The sequence below is a fragment of the Dysidea avara genome, chromosome 4, assembly GCF_963678975.1.
Source record: "Dysidea avara chromosome 4, odDysAvar1.4, whole genome shotgun sequence".
Lineage (NCBI taxonomy): Eukaryota > Metazoa > Porifera > Demospongiae > Dictyoceratida > Dysideidae > Dysidea > Dysidea avara.
The window spans coordinates 40,579,822-40,593,839 of NC_089275.1; the positions used below are offsets into that span (position 1 = coordinate 40,579,822).

At 36.9% G+C, this 14,018-nt stretch overlaps 1 protein-coding gene across 2 annotated transcripts; it reads right to left on the reverse strand.

The window, feature by feature from the left end:
* Positions 1–595: 595 nt before the first annotated feature.
* Positions 596–11,421, reverse strand: LOC136254015 (caspase-7-like). 2 transcript variants are annotated; one of them, XM_066046653.1, is made up of 6 exons: positions 11,273–11,421; positions 7,730–7,811; positions 7,116–7,379; positions 6,346–6,417; positions 5,087–5,698; positions 596–1,066 (listed from the first exon to the last, which is right to left on the reverse strand). In XM_066046653.1, exons 2-6 carry the CDS (start codon positions 7,764–7,766, stop codon positions 795–797), a joined length of 1,257 nt encoding a protein of 418 aa, XP_065902725.1. In that variant the 5' UTR covers positions 7,767–7,811; positions 11,273–11,421; the 3' UTR covers positions 596–794. The 2 variants fall into 2 exon arrangements, with proteins under 2 accessions (XP_065902725.1, XP_065902727.1); XM_066046655.1 differs by lacking the exon at positions 7,730–7,811 and having other exon boundaries at positions 11,273–11,414.
* Between the last annotated feature and the right edge of the window lie 2,597 nt (positions 11,422–14,018).

Genomic DNA, 14,018 nt, shown 5'->3' on the forward strand with positions numbered 1-14,018 from the left:
TGCTTGCAAATTGCCGGGGTATATGCTATGATGAGAGCTATGGTGATGATAAAAACGAACAGCTTAAGTCAATGTGAAGTCCTCTGATTTGCATCAAAGCTTTGTAGCTACCAGAAAAACAATTTTGAAATTTGACTGATAGCTGTCCACTAATCTGAATATTGGTGTGTACTGAATGGAGTTAAGTAGCCTATAGAACTTAGCTATGTATATTGGTATTGCATACAGTCCTTACTGGGGTCTACACACACTAGTAGCACCTACAGCCCTCCCCATACTATTTTAAGTACACTAATTTAAAGCATAGTTTCATTAGTTCTTTTGTTGCCACTTTATTGTGCTTAGAATAATCCTAGCTACTGAGACTGACATGCATGCAATAGATTACTAATATAGCCAATGGCTAATGCATTAATTATGGCTATGCAGCACATAATTCATCAAGTAGAAGTGATCTCTGGAGCAGAAATAATTTCTGAAGTCTTTCTGCTAGTGGGTTACCCTAGTTGCATAGCAGCTAGATGTGTTTCCTTTTCATCATTGCGCATATATAGAACTTTTCCTTAGCTCCTACGAAAAAAGTGGTTTGCCCATGTAAGACATATTGTTATAGAATTTACACTAATACAAAAATAATAATATAAATACAGATAAAAAAGATAAAATAATCAGCCACTGTTAATTATGTAGCTTCCAACAACAAAAAATAAATTAACTTGCAAAAAACTGCTGTATAATAAAGGGTATGGATCTTTGTATAAAATTATCTTAGCTCAGCAATTATAAGTGATAGTTTAATACTTTCCTGGATTAAAGTACAACTTCTTTCGTAGACCAGTAACTGGCTCTGGTTGTTGTTTATATCCACCACTGCCTAATCTTAATTCTGTCATTCTCCTGTTTACCTCAGTCAACATGTCTAGTAAGTGTTCCTTGTGGGCATTGTCCTTGAATACACCAACCAGGGTGTATATGAACCATGAACCAGTTGCACTGTTACGCCATGACACACTGCCAGGAATTGTGGAGTAAGCTAGTATATAGTCAGACATTGTTGGTAGGGTTCCTGTAGATAAAAATGTTAAACGTGACATATGTCCACACTGCTGGCCATCAGCACATTATAATGCATACAAGACATTAACTACAGTATACTGATCACATGCAGTAAGCGACTTCTATTTGGAATTAGCATTTTGCAAATAGGATCTAATTGTGACTCAGGAGCTATGACTACAACACAGAAGCAGTGGCGTAGCCAGACTTTTGCCATGCCTGGGCAATGGGTGGGCAAGCCATTTCCCATGCAACACACGTACGTACACATGCCCATCTTCATATGGACATCAATATAACATTTTAAAAATGCATTATGTATCATCCTACACTACTGTATGCAAGATGACTAATATCAACCTAATAGAAGCGAACACCTAGCTAGCTATTGGCCTTCTAACATATTACACACATCTAGCTACATGTGTCTTAACACCAGACTACAAAGATTCTTGAATTAAAGCATGAGGCGCTCTATCATGTGATGACTATGCTCTGCCACTACAGTTGATAACCTAGAAAAGTGGAAACAAAAAGAAAAGAATTACTGACTGAACAAGTACTTCATACCGTTTGAACTGAGCAGTATCCACACGGATAGATGGGTGCTAATTTCACAAATACCTCTAGACTGCTTTGCCTCCCGAGTTTTGACCACACCAATAGCTACCGTGATCACTTAATCCAAATGTAAACCGTCCAGCCCATTATAGTTAAACCAATTCTTTGTCCTTCACTCCTTGCCACGATGCTGCACGGTTTTTCGTAATCACGTGATCTTGCTTCTATTCATTTCCTCTATTTGTGCACAATCAAGTTACTCATAGGGAAAACCCCTTGGATAACCCCATCTCTGTTTAGCCAAAAAGAAGGAAACCATTGGCAAAAACGGCACGGTGAGTGTTGTATAAGTTGTGCTATACTTATTCTTGTACAGTGACTAGTTAAGTAAATTCAGCAAAATCTCGAGCTATCCAGCCCACGTCTTTATAATTACTCTAGGAGCTGATGGTGGGGCAAAGAAGTCTGATGCCCGGGCAATGCCCTGGCTTGCCCGGGTTTGGCTACGCCACTGCAGAAGCACGATTAATAGAACAGTTAGACTACAGTATATTATGCTCTAATACTGTGCTGTTGAATACAACAAAAGGAGCTTCAAGTTTTGCCTGAAATCTGATATGCATCACACAGCCATCACCTGTCATTTAAAGCTTCTGTCCCTGCAGTATTTGGGTTGAAATTAGGTTAACTGAAGACTCAGGGCAGACCCACTAAACAGAAGAATGATAATGCAGCAAAAGCTGCACAACATGAGCACACTTAGCCAGCTAAGAATATTTTGCAAATGAAATGTACTTGGTCTTGTGTATATATACCATTCTTTAGGTCCATAACTATTAGCTAGCTACAGCTACGTAGTTCAACTACTCATGTCTGTCACTTATCCCTATATAACTCATGATCAATGAAGTCCACTTAGAAAGCAATAAAATTAGATATTAATGTTGCGGATAAAACCACTCTATATCTAAATTTTGCCCAGAAACATATAAAATAGCTATAGCTTTTGGGGGCTGCGCCTCACAGACCCCCTGCTCTTTCTGCCTGCTACATTTGTGCCCCCCTTGCCAAACCTTGGATCCTCCCTGAACATTGGTAGCAGTTAGGCTACTAATACAAAAGTGTTTTTCATAAGACTTGATACACAATCAAATAACTTGGTGTGTTTCCATTTATTGACTGTTCACAATTCAACACTGCTTACAAACTTCAGCTCACCTAGTCTCATCATACGGCTCCTATGGGTTGACTAAAGTTCTACTTCCTCTGTACAAAAAGGCATTTTTATCTACTACATGAGCATCACCCTAGTGAAAGGGATTAGACTACGGCTCATTTCATTTGTCTTTAAAAATAATTATGAGAAGCCTCATGTGTATACATTGTCGAGGATAATCAAATTTTAATACTTTACAAAGCAGATGAGACCCAATCGACCCAGACAGTCTACATAGAGTGATCCAGTTTTAATCCTGATTTGTATGTGGCTGCAAAAGTTTTTCTGTACAAGTAGTCTGAAAATTCAGAGACTGCCATAAAGGTTTTGTCTGTGTGGCAAACTTGTACCCATTATTTACATAGCAACACAAGGAACATAATTTAAATTTAGACCTTCTAAAGACATCTGTCAACTTGGAAATATTCTTATTTAGAGTGTATTCCAAATTATACTAAGTTCAGCTTTTGCATGCAAGCAATCTTTAATATAAGAGAATGCAAATACCATACTGCAGGTAAATTTTAAAAGGTTAAATTTAAAAATATTTTGAAATGGACCCTCTTTTACCACACCACACCTTAGGTAATTATTTAACTAGCGAACTCTGTGCACTAGTTAATTGGAGGAAGCTAACAATGGTTGTATTGATCACATACAGTAGAATATGCTGCTTCGATTGTTCAGTTGAGTATAATCGATAAACAACAATCTGACCTCGAAGATTTGTGTCTAGACCTGATTACCCCTTCTCCCTTTGTAACTTGATCTGTATTGTTTGGTCTAATGTTAGCTAATCCAAATGGCCTGCAGATTGAGCCATAATTAGTTGGCTTTCTTCGCCCTTCCAGCTATTTTCACTTTGGCTAGGATAACAACTTTCTCTTAGGTTTTAAGACTCATGGTATCACTTGTGAAGCTGAATCAGTCTACCTTCCATGCAGTGCCTATAGCTATACTGATCGAGGTTTAGCTATAGCTAGCTAGCTAACTAACTGATATTATAGTAGAAAACAACCATTTGAGCATTGTTATACTTTCCTTGATTATCAGTACCTAGGCTAGTTTTGAAAGCACATTGTTGTTTTTGAAACCATGTCACATTGCAGTGCTCACCTAATACTTTTATGAAACTACTATAGCTTGCTAGCTTACAAAGCTCTACCATGCCCTCTAAAAGTAACATTTGGGAAAGCAATTAAAAAGTCCTTTGATCACAAAACAGTCATACATATTTAGCTAATGAATTTCATGTAGCATTCCATACTATGCTCACAGTATGAGTAAGGTTTCAACCACACATTTGTCTGGCTGCTTACTTCAAAGGGTGATGCGTAAGATAGTGATAGGTGAAAAATACATCTACATTGTTTCAGTTTTATAGGCATGTGGTTATGGACGTTTACACTTTCTCAAAGAAGAAAACCAGCTCCACAATACATTCATGGTACCTTGGCAGGTATTACTAAGCCCAAAATGTGTTCAGTATGACTCCAATAAAGTAAAAATGATGTTCAGTGGAATTTCTACTGACTGACTGACTGACTATCTGCCTGGGTACCTACCTGACTGACTGATGCCTTCAAACAAGCATAACTTCTAAGGACTTGATTTTTCACTGTTTGATTTTGACAGGTATTTTTTGGCATATCACAGGATGTACAATGCTTGCTTCATGTTCTACCTGTGTCATCCTTTACGTCCCATATATCTTTGCTAACAGTGCAAGGTGTCGATTAACAGTAGCACCTTGTGATGGTTTACCTACATTTGTAACAGGAATCAACCAAGTTTTCCATTGTGACTGGATTAATTGCTTAAATTTTTGTCATAATGTTCTTTGTTTGTACAGACTGAAAATGAAGAGTAATTGTCACTTCTCTATTTCAGTAATTGATAGTTGAGGTGCATTAAGATGAAAACAATAAACCCGGCATCATTCTGTTTACTAATGTGATATCCACAGGTTCGCCAGATCAAAAACAGAAACAATTACAAGGAAAATAAGTTTAAGTAGGGATCAAAGAAATACAAAGTAGGGAAGTTATTATAATTGCCTATACCTGAAGATGTGCTAGTGGAGATATCATCCCTAATTCAGTCACGGGTATAGACTGAAGTAGGGAATAAATGTTCACTAGTATGTACTTTTATATCAAACTTAACTTTTCCTTGAACTGCTATACAATATAATATGTCCAAGGTGTTTACACAACAGTTAGTGAATTCACTAGGTAGTTGCTTTACACATACCTGAATCTGTTGTATCATTTCCATCTATCATGTTTACACCATGATCATAATCATCTCCCCTACAAGCTTGTATCAGGAATATCTTTGGTTTTCCTATCAGCATAGGACAATTATTACCATCAAACAGGTTTATTAGCGGAGCAATCGGAATAGTTTTGTCTGTTCCATATAACTTTCCTTGTTTGCCATGTGTAAGAATAGCAACCATCAAGCAGTCATAATCTTTATGATTTAAACTGGCTACTTCTTTTAGTTTATGCTCCATGTCAGCAGCCTTCAAGTTGTCATAACGATTAGTATAGAATCCCAAATAAGTGAATAACTTCTCTAAAGCAGATGCGTCTTTATCAGTCCCATTTCTCATAGGCATGTCACAAGTAAAAATACGGTTGCTGATGATGACACCAATCCCACGAGGCTTAGCCTTCATTCTATAAGTGGGTAGACCGCTGGCATCAGTGACATCTGGTGGAAGAAGTGATATCTGATCTGACAGTTCATCAAGTTGTCGCATGGCTGTTATAGGCCAATTTCCATCACCAACCAGTTCAGGATTACTTGGAATACTCGAGATCTCAAGTGAAGGCATTGCTAATGGAGAGGTAGCTCCAGCTATAATTGAACATTTAAAGTTAAGCTAGTACTACATAGTCAAACTATGTAGCATACGAGACCATATGTCATGCACCATATTAAGTCACGCATACCCCATTACATGCCATAAAAACTGGTAAATTATGCCGGGATATTAACTGCTGTCTTCAGACCCTGTTTGATAGGAGGTAAGGAGAGAAAAGCAAGCAACAGTCTTTAAATGAGCCAAGAAAAATGGCTCTAGTATGTCACTAAGTAATAAACACCATTATCAGTTAAAGGAAGTATGGATTATTGTTATAACCTGCACCTGCATTGGCCAATCAACTTGGTACGTAGGACATGCAACACATTCTAAGCACAAGAAATTGCTCTGTATTATGTGTGCAGGTTGAGGTGTCAGTGTGCAGCTTTTGGTTAATTTTAAATTTTTTATAACATGCAGAGTTGCAATTGTTGTCCTCAATTGTAGTACTAACTGCATAGCTCTGGAGGGACGGATCACATAGCCATGACATTACTTGGAATTATGGGTGGAGTCATTGCTACATGGAGCTGCATATCAAGCATGAAGACAGGAGCTTATATGCACTGAAGTGCGCTTATTAGCTTCTGAGGTAAACATACCGTCAATGATAATGCATATAATTTGATAAGTATCATACCATCATTTTGTTCCAAATAAGTACTGTTCCCATCTTGCTGGGCTTGTGGTAAAGCAGCCTGGGTAGCAGGCACTATACAATGTACATATCAATAATAACTGTTCAGTGGACAACACAATAAAACCTTACAAGAGAACTATGAAACTTGTGGACCAAAAGTACAACTTCAACAGCGTTTAAAGAAGGTGATGAAATACATCTTAATTGGGAACTGGGTGGCATACATATACCCATCTGTGTGTATGTATCACCTCCAAATATCTTTTCCCAAAGAGATGTTATATAATAGATTCTAGAGTTACTGTACAATTATGTGATCAGCTCTTCCCATATAATGTTAATACCCACGCATAGTATGTACACAGCTGCAAGTGATCATTATCAGTCCATATACGTATGTATCTACTCTATACACTCCACCTGTACATATCATTGAGTACACACAAAAATTTTGTTTTGTCACAAATAAGGGGTTGAAACATGACCACACCAAAACTGTAGTTAAGTGTTAATAATACTTCCCAGGATTCCAGCATAATGACCTTTGTGTATCAACCTTATGCCTAATAAGGCAATTACCTTATATTATGAGTTCACAAGTGTCACAAGGTGTGAAATGAGTTACGTAACTTAATTGAAACCTGCTAGACATGTAGGACTGGGATTGTTTTGCTTACAACATTTATGTAGGAGTAAAATTACTAAATACACTACATAGAGTCTCTAAATATGTAGCTCGCTGCATGATGATGCACCTCTATCAGTCTTACTTTCTGAAAGTGGTTTAATCCCCAGATCAGCACGATTTGAATTTGTGATAGCTAGTTCCAGGACACCCCAAGTTGCCTTATCTTGATACAGATCCATCCAAGCACTCAGAGTCTTATCAAAACGTTTCCTTAGATAACGGTAATCAGCTTCTATATTATTAAGTACAGAAGCTTCCAGTCCTAACTTGAGACCAACTCCTTTCCACAGTCTACAGTGCTCAGTAAGAATATTATCAATTTCATTAGGATCAACTTTATCATAAGCTAAAATGCAATAAAAAATTATATTAAAAAATGTACGTCTTAAATTGATTACTATAAAGGTACATGTGGTTATATTCTTCTTCCCAGTTGTGGGTATTGGATCAGAAAAATGTGGTGGTATATGTACAGGTATCCAGGCACATGCAAAGACACATACATGTATGTTTATGTGCACAATCTGTAACATAATGTACTAGCCAGCAACATACAGTATTTATGTCTAGAACAATAATGTTGACAGATTACAAAAGTGCATCATTACTACTTTACAACTAACTTTAAGGTTAAAGGTAGGATCTACATTACTATCACATTGGACCACGACGTGATAAATCACTAATTATACTTACAAGGCTTTCTAAGTCTGATAAAACCTCTGGTGTCCATCAGCTGTGCTCTGTATCAGCGCTGCTCAACCTTAGTATATTGTTGCTATATACAAGTATAGATACAAATAATGTATTATTACTGTGTAATACAAATATTCTGCTGGTTATTAGTACACCGTATGATGCATATTTTTCTGTGAAAATTTAGCAATGGCAGATTTCACAATCACTACTACATTCATACAAATACACAAATATGAAGTCTTGTAAAAAAGTAAACAAGGACATTTTACATAAGCAGGCAGACTAACTCTCTGTGATGCACTAAAAACTCATCTCCTAAAAATTTTGATTCAAATTAAGTAATGGACATTGCAAATTTGAAAATACTGAGTCACTCTTCCCACTGAGGCAAAGTATCAAGACTTTTAAATGGTGATGAAACAACTATATGACCTATTTGTATGTTTATAGCTGAACTGAAACAGCTGTTTGTTAACCCTAAACAGTCTGTTTCATTGATTAGCACCACTCAAGTATTTGTTGCCAAATATAGCTTGCACAATGAGTGAATATAATTATACATTAGTTGTAAGTGGCTCCATGTGATCTGCATGTGTGCTAGAATAAGTGTACATGCATGTATGAGTATGAGTGTGCATATAACCTGCATGTGTTTGTGTATGTGCATGCACATGTGTGTATATCGATAGGCATTAGTTTGTGCATGTGCATTGTGTGTGTTCTGTATAGTGCATAGTGAGTGTGGTGTATTGAGTGCATAGTATGTGAGTGTGTGTAATGTGTATATAGTGTGTACGCACACATGCATGTGTGTGCCTTCATGGCACAATCTATCAATATAATTTATTTATTTATTTTTAATTGTTTAACCATAAGGGTAAGGTAATTACAAAAGGCAAATGCCTATAGGAGTAACACCTACAAAAACACAAGATATATACAAAAACAGAGAACAACAAACATTACAAGGACATTAGTACAATACAGAACAAATAACTAAATACTGTAGCAAGAAAAAAATAAATAAATAAAGTGTTATAAAAATTTATGCAACTCTCGCCTAAAGTGAGACTGATGAGGAATAAAAGTTGTCTATAAAAGCCACACACTATCAGGTAGAAGTAACTAACAAAATAACTACTGCTCTACCAAAAGCTGATGGCACAAGACTGTTTATACTGGTTTCATTGCATATCAGGAAGTTTGGCTCAAAAACAAAAATTTCAGGCCAGCTGCGGGTGATTTGTCCAATTATAATCAAAGCAATTTAGCAGCTGCAATTATTTTAACTTGTTATATTTTGTTGATTAAAGGCTTTACTGTTGCTGTTTTTTTCACTTTTGTAGGTCACAAGTTTTGAGACATTTCTGCTTAAAGGAGTCATCAAAGGCTGTCTGTGTTGCGTATAGTGTATTCATCACAGGTGTACTGGATCCAGGCCGGAACATTAGAACTTCAGTACGCATACAGAACTTCTTTAATAAAATCGTTTTAAAGCTCTGTATTAAGTCTAAGGAGTGATTTATAGTCCAAGCCTTGCTGTGCGTTACTAGTCAGACCTAGCCAGACGGAGTCCAAGCCAAATCAAAGCAATAATCTCGCTCTGAATCATGCACATATTTAACCTCCAACTTTGCCATCGGTTTGACAAGTGATAGTTTACGCTATAAGTGCTCACTATGGCTTGTTGGAATCGCTCAAGAATAAGCTAAACGAATCTAGCAGCGAATCCGGAATAATCCAAATGTGTCATGAGATATGAATGAATCTATTAGAATCATCAAAATGCCCATTGAAAATGTATTGCAGATGATTATGTTCCTTTATTGTGAAAATGACAAGCGGAGTTTTTGTGTACTAAGCTTCATTTGGTACCATCCTGTTTGCCAAGAGTTGCTCATTCTTATGGTACTTGCGAATCTGAAATTTGTCTTTTGAGTGAAAAGATATGTGAGTACAAAGTGTCAGTACAATAGAAACTATGCAACTTATAGTGAACAAATCTGTGCAGCTGGGCCAAATCTCCGCAAACTTCTTGATATGGCTACTTTCAATACATGATTTAGTGCATTCAATTTCCATAGTTAACCATGCAACCAAAAATCAATCGTAGTAAACTTACTGTACGCAAGGAAATTTTGACGTCAAAAAAATTTGACGAATTCAGACTTCAGCAGATTTGATGAATAAAATGTTGACGAAAATCAAGAAATTGTAGGCAAAACCTGTACTTTTAAGGGCGCTTATAAACATTTGACGAATTTAAATTTGACGAATTTAAATTTGACGAATTAAACCAATTCGTCAAATTCATCAAATTTTTTTTGACATCAAAATTTCCTTGCATACGGTATATACACAACAGTTGCATGATTCAATAAATCTCTACAAACCAAATCATTTTGCCAACCATTCAGTTATGCATGATTCACATCCAATAAAGCTACTCAAGTAGAATTTAACAATAGTGATGAATATATATCATGCTGGCACAGTTATTCGTTATAGATATAGATCACAATTATACAATTATTGATCACTGCACGCATACATAGAATTACATATATGTATAGAAGCAATCTTGATCGTTATTTACGAGGCCACTCCAAATACATTCTCCGTTTCCCGTCCACCGCCCACATCTAGTTACTGTCAGCTCTAAATATTCCATTATTCCGTATTCTTCCATTATTTTCTGGTTATTCTTGCATACTGAGAGGCTTAGTAAAAACCATATTGAAACAGTGTCAGCTCACGTGTCAGCAGTGCTATCGAGTTGGCACAAACTTCACGTTTGCAACTTGAAAAGCTTAAGCATGCTTTTATGCAGCTTTTTATGGTTGTGCCAGGCAAATAATGGCTTGAAAAGCTGCCAATCTTATAATGAAATAATGGAAATGAACCGCCCGCCCGCATGCAAATATGCTTGAGTCCAGGACGGGAAACAGAGAATTTATTTGGAGTGGCCTAACAATAACTGCTGTGATGTGGAAAGCTTATTAGCTATCATGTACCTTCAGTCTTATAATTAGTTTTCAGTGCTATGCTTTTCTCTGTGCCGGCCGCGGGCCTCTTATCTTATGATGATTTAAGGGGGCATATAGGAACTACGTATACATAGCCACAGGCATGGAAATTGTAACACTTTTATTATATAGATAGCTACGTGTTTATTATAACAGAGCATAGCTAACTAGTTTCAAAATTAACATGTTAGCTATACAGCATGTGGGCAGCGGCAGGCTACGTTGCATGCTAAGACAGCTGGCTTGGACTACGAAAAGCGTATATAGCTGCGTACAGTGTAACTCGAGGTACGTATACGTAGATCCATTAGACGAGCTACTCGCCAGGCTTGGCAGACTAGTAGCCTATAGCTAATTGTATGAACAAAGTGCAGCGTACGTAGATCTAGGCAGAGATTAAGGAGCATTTAACACTAATGCAGTATACATGACTGTGTATCGGTGATCAATGTTCGAGTAGGCCACTGCCAGTCCGCACCAGCATAGGCCGGGAAGATCCCCAAGTTTCACTCACCTCAGTCTAGCGCAATATTCGCTCCAGTAGCTCAGTCTTTGTCAATCATCAACGCTTGATCCGGTATTACTAGTACGGATTTCAGCGCCTATGTATTCCCCACTACCGCTGACTTGTATAGATTAGCATAACAAAAACGCCCTTTCAGTGTCCTTGTAGATACACGTGATATTACGTAAACGTGGGCTGAGGATTCAAGGCCACAAAACCACAATAATATCCTTTGTGCAACTTATGAATAGCATTTCCGGCTACCCAACATTCCTATAATTATAGCATCGTGTGATCATTGTTTGTACGAGTGAGTACACACACACCGCTACGTAGCTGCTATAGCATGATATTCCCTATCATATAATCTATATACTGTATGCTACTAGTTCCTGTTAAAATAACCCATGCATTGCTACAGGTGTACAACTCTCAGCAAGAGTTCATAATTTGTATGTCTAACTGGAGTGCATCAACAAAAACACTACTGCAAGTAGCTAACATATCAGAACTTCAAGATAGATGTGACTTTATTAATGCCAATCATCACCTATCAACAGTTCTCTGTCATCAGTAGAATCAAGCTAGTTGTGTACAAATAATCAAAAGTGAGCTTATAGCAGTACTTTTGTACAGTAAGCATTATATATTTTCATGTGTCACTAGCTACATGCAGCATGCCGGTGACATGTAACTGTAGCTAATGCATTCATATGTGGAGGGAGTAGTAGCTAGTTAGCTATAAGTATTTTGTGTCTATTTTCACCAAAGGTCTTGTCACGTGGCAAGTTTGCCACTGAAATGTTACTTCCTACAGTATAAAAGTTTGTCTTCAACTTCTGAAGGAAGGTGTTGAACAACTAGGTGGTCCACCAGCAGCATTAAATTACTGATTCAATACTGAGACAATGTACTTCCCTTTGACTGTATTAGTGCTAATATCACACCCCCGGCTTTTTAAGAAGAGTAACAACTTCCCTTTGACTGTACATATTAGTGCTAATATCATACCCCTTTTAAGAAGAGTAGTTACTACCTTGTCTCTAACTGCCATCCAATTTGTATCCTTAAGTTTGTTAAAGCGTTAATTATTATTATATTTCGACTCCAGATTTCAGTGATGCCAAATTTTTATTTTTAAGTTGGGAAAAAACATCACATTGCATGTATGCATCTGTACTCTTGTCTGCAGTTAGTGACTGGGCATCAAGTTATATCACGATCAGTATTCATTTTATTTTGCCTTTGATTCTGTTCCTCACCAACATTTGTAAAAGCGCATGCATTATAATGCTTCATTGGTTTTGTTCATTATTACTAACAGAAGGCAGTGAGTCTAGCAGCTGATTGGTCTCAAGTACTACTACTGGGGGCCAGTCTCTACCCTATGACCCTTACTATACCATAAGTTATACTATACATCAGTGATTCGCCATCTGCAGCTGCTGTCTGCTCTCACGTGAAAAATTTTGCTGATGATGTGGCAATGTATTGTTTAGTGCAATATGTTCAATTACTGGTCGTAATCCCTCCTTTGTGAGTCACTGTTAGATCTAATTGCTGCTTGTGCTTTGGGATCCAAAATGGCAGATACATTTAGATTCCTTCAAATCATCTGTTAAGACACTATGATCAATAATCATAATATTATTATCTTTAATGGGTTTCATCTGTAAAATATTTAGGTGTTTTGTTGATTACAAACTATTTCACATGTTTCTTGCTAAAGCTGCCAAAGTTTTAAACTTTTTGTGTTGTAACATGTACATGTGTCATACATCCTCAAATACAGGCACTTGTTCTTCTTGTCCTGGTGTTGTATGGAATCTCCATGTTAGCACTGTAGCTACCTGGTGTTGTATGGAATCTCCATGTTAGCACTGTAGCTACCCACAAAAATGTAATACTTCTACACAGGAAAATACAAAACCATGGTACTCCTTGGGTTTGTAGAAGCAACATTTTTTCAGTAATGAATACTATGGAATCACCTACCTGATCACCTTGTGGAAACTGATAATGTCGATACTTTTAAATCTTTACTATTATAGTCACTTACATGTGATTTATTAAGTTTATTAATGTTTAGTTTGTTGACTAATCATGTACATTATACTTGTGATTGAGGTCTGTACATTATATAATATAATAATAATACCCGCATTAAAATTCCAAATTTTGTGGATGAAAAGCAAGCAATCAAGTTTGCCGGAACTTATTAGACAAGGTGCTGATATCCCATCACTCATGCAGTCAGTCCTTCCAAGCACAGCAAAACAACCTGCGTGCATTCTATTATTATTGTACATTCATTCCTCAAAGTAAAGGCAGCTAATATCCTACAGAAAAGCAGATCTAAGATTGTTGTTAGAGAAGTAGAGAACAGAAAAATCCAAGTTTGAACTCATGTGTGAACTAAATAATTGTATCTCAATCCAAACACTGTACTGTCCACTGTATCTTTTGTACCAACAGTTGCTGCACAGGATGTTGGAAAATAAAATACAGTCAACCATGTCTTTCTGGCTTATGGCCCCCACTTTTTATGGTCAATGCTGGTAACAAACAAAACATCAAAATGCTCTAATAGAGCAGTCAAACACTAAAGACAAATTACTGTTATCTGTTTTAAAATTAAAGCTGTAGGTAAGTAGCTACTTAGTTAATCTGCAACAGCACAGTAAAATCTTCTAAAATAATTCTCTCAGATCTCTTCCTGAGAGTGACTGTGCCAGACCTCCTAGAGTAGGCATTC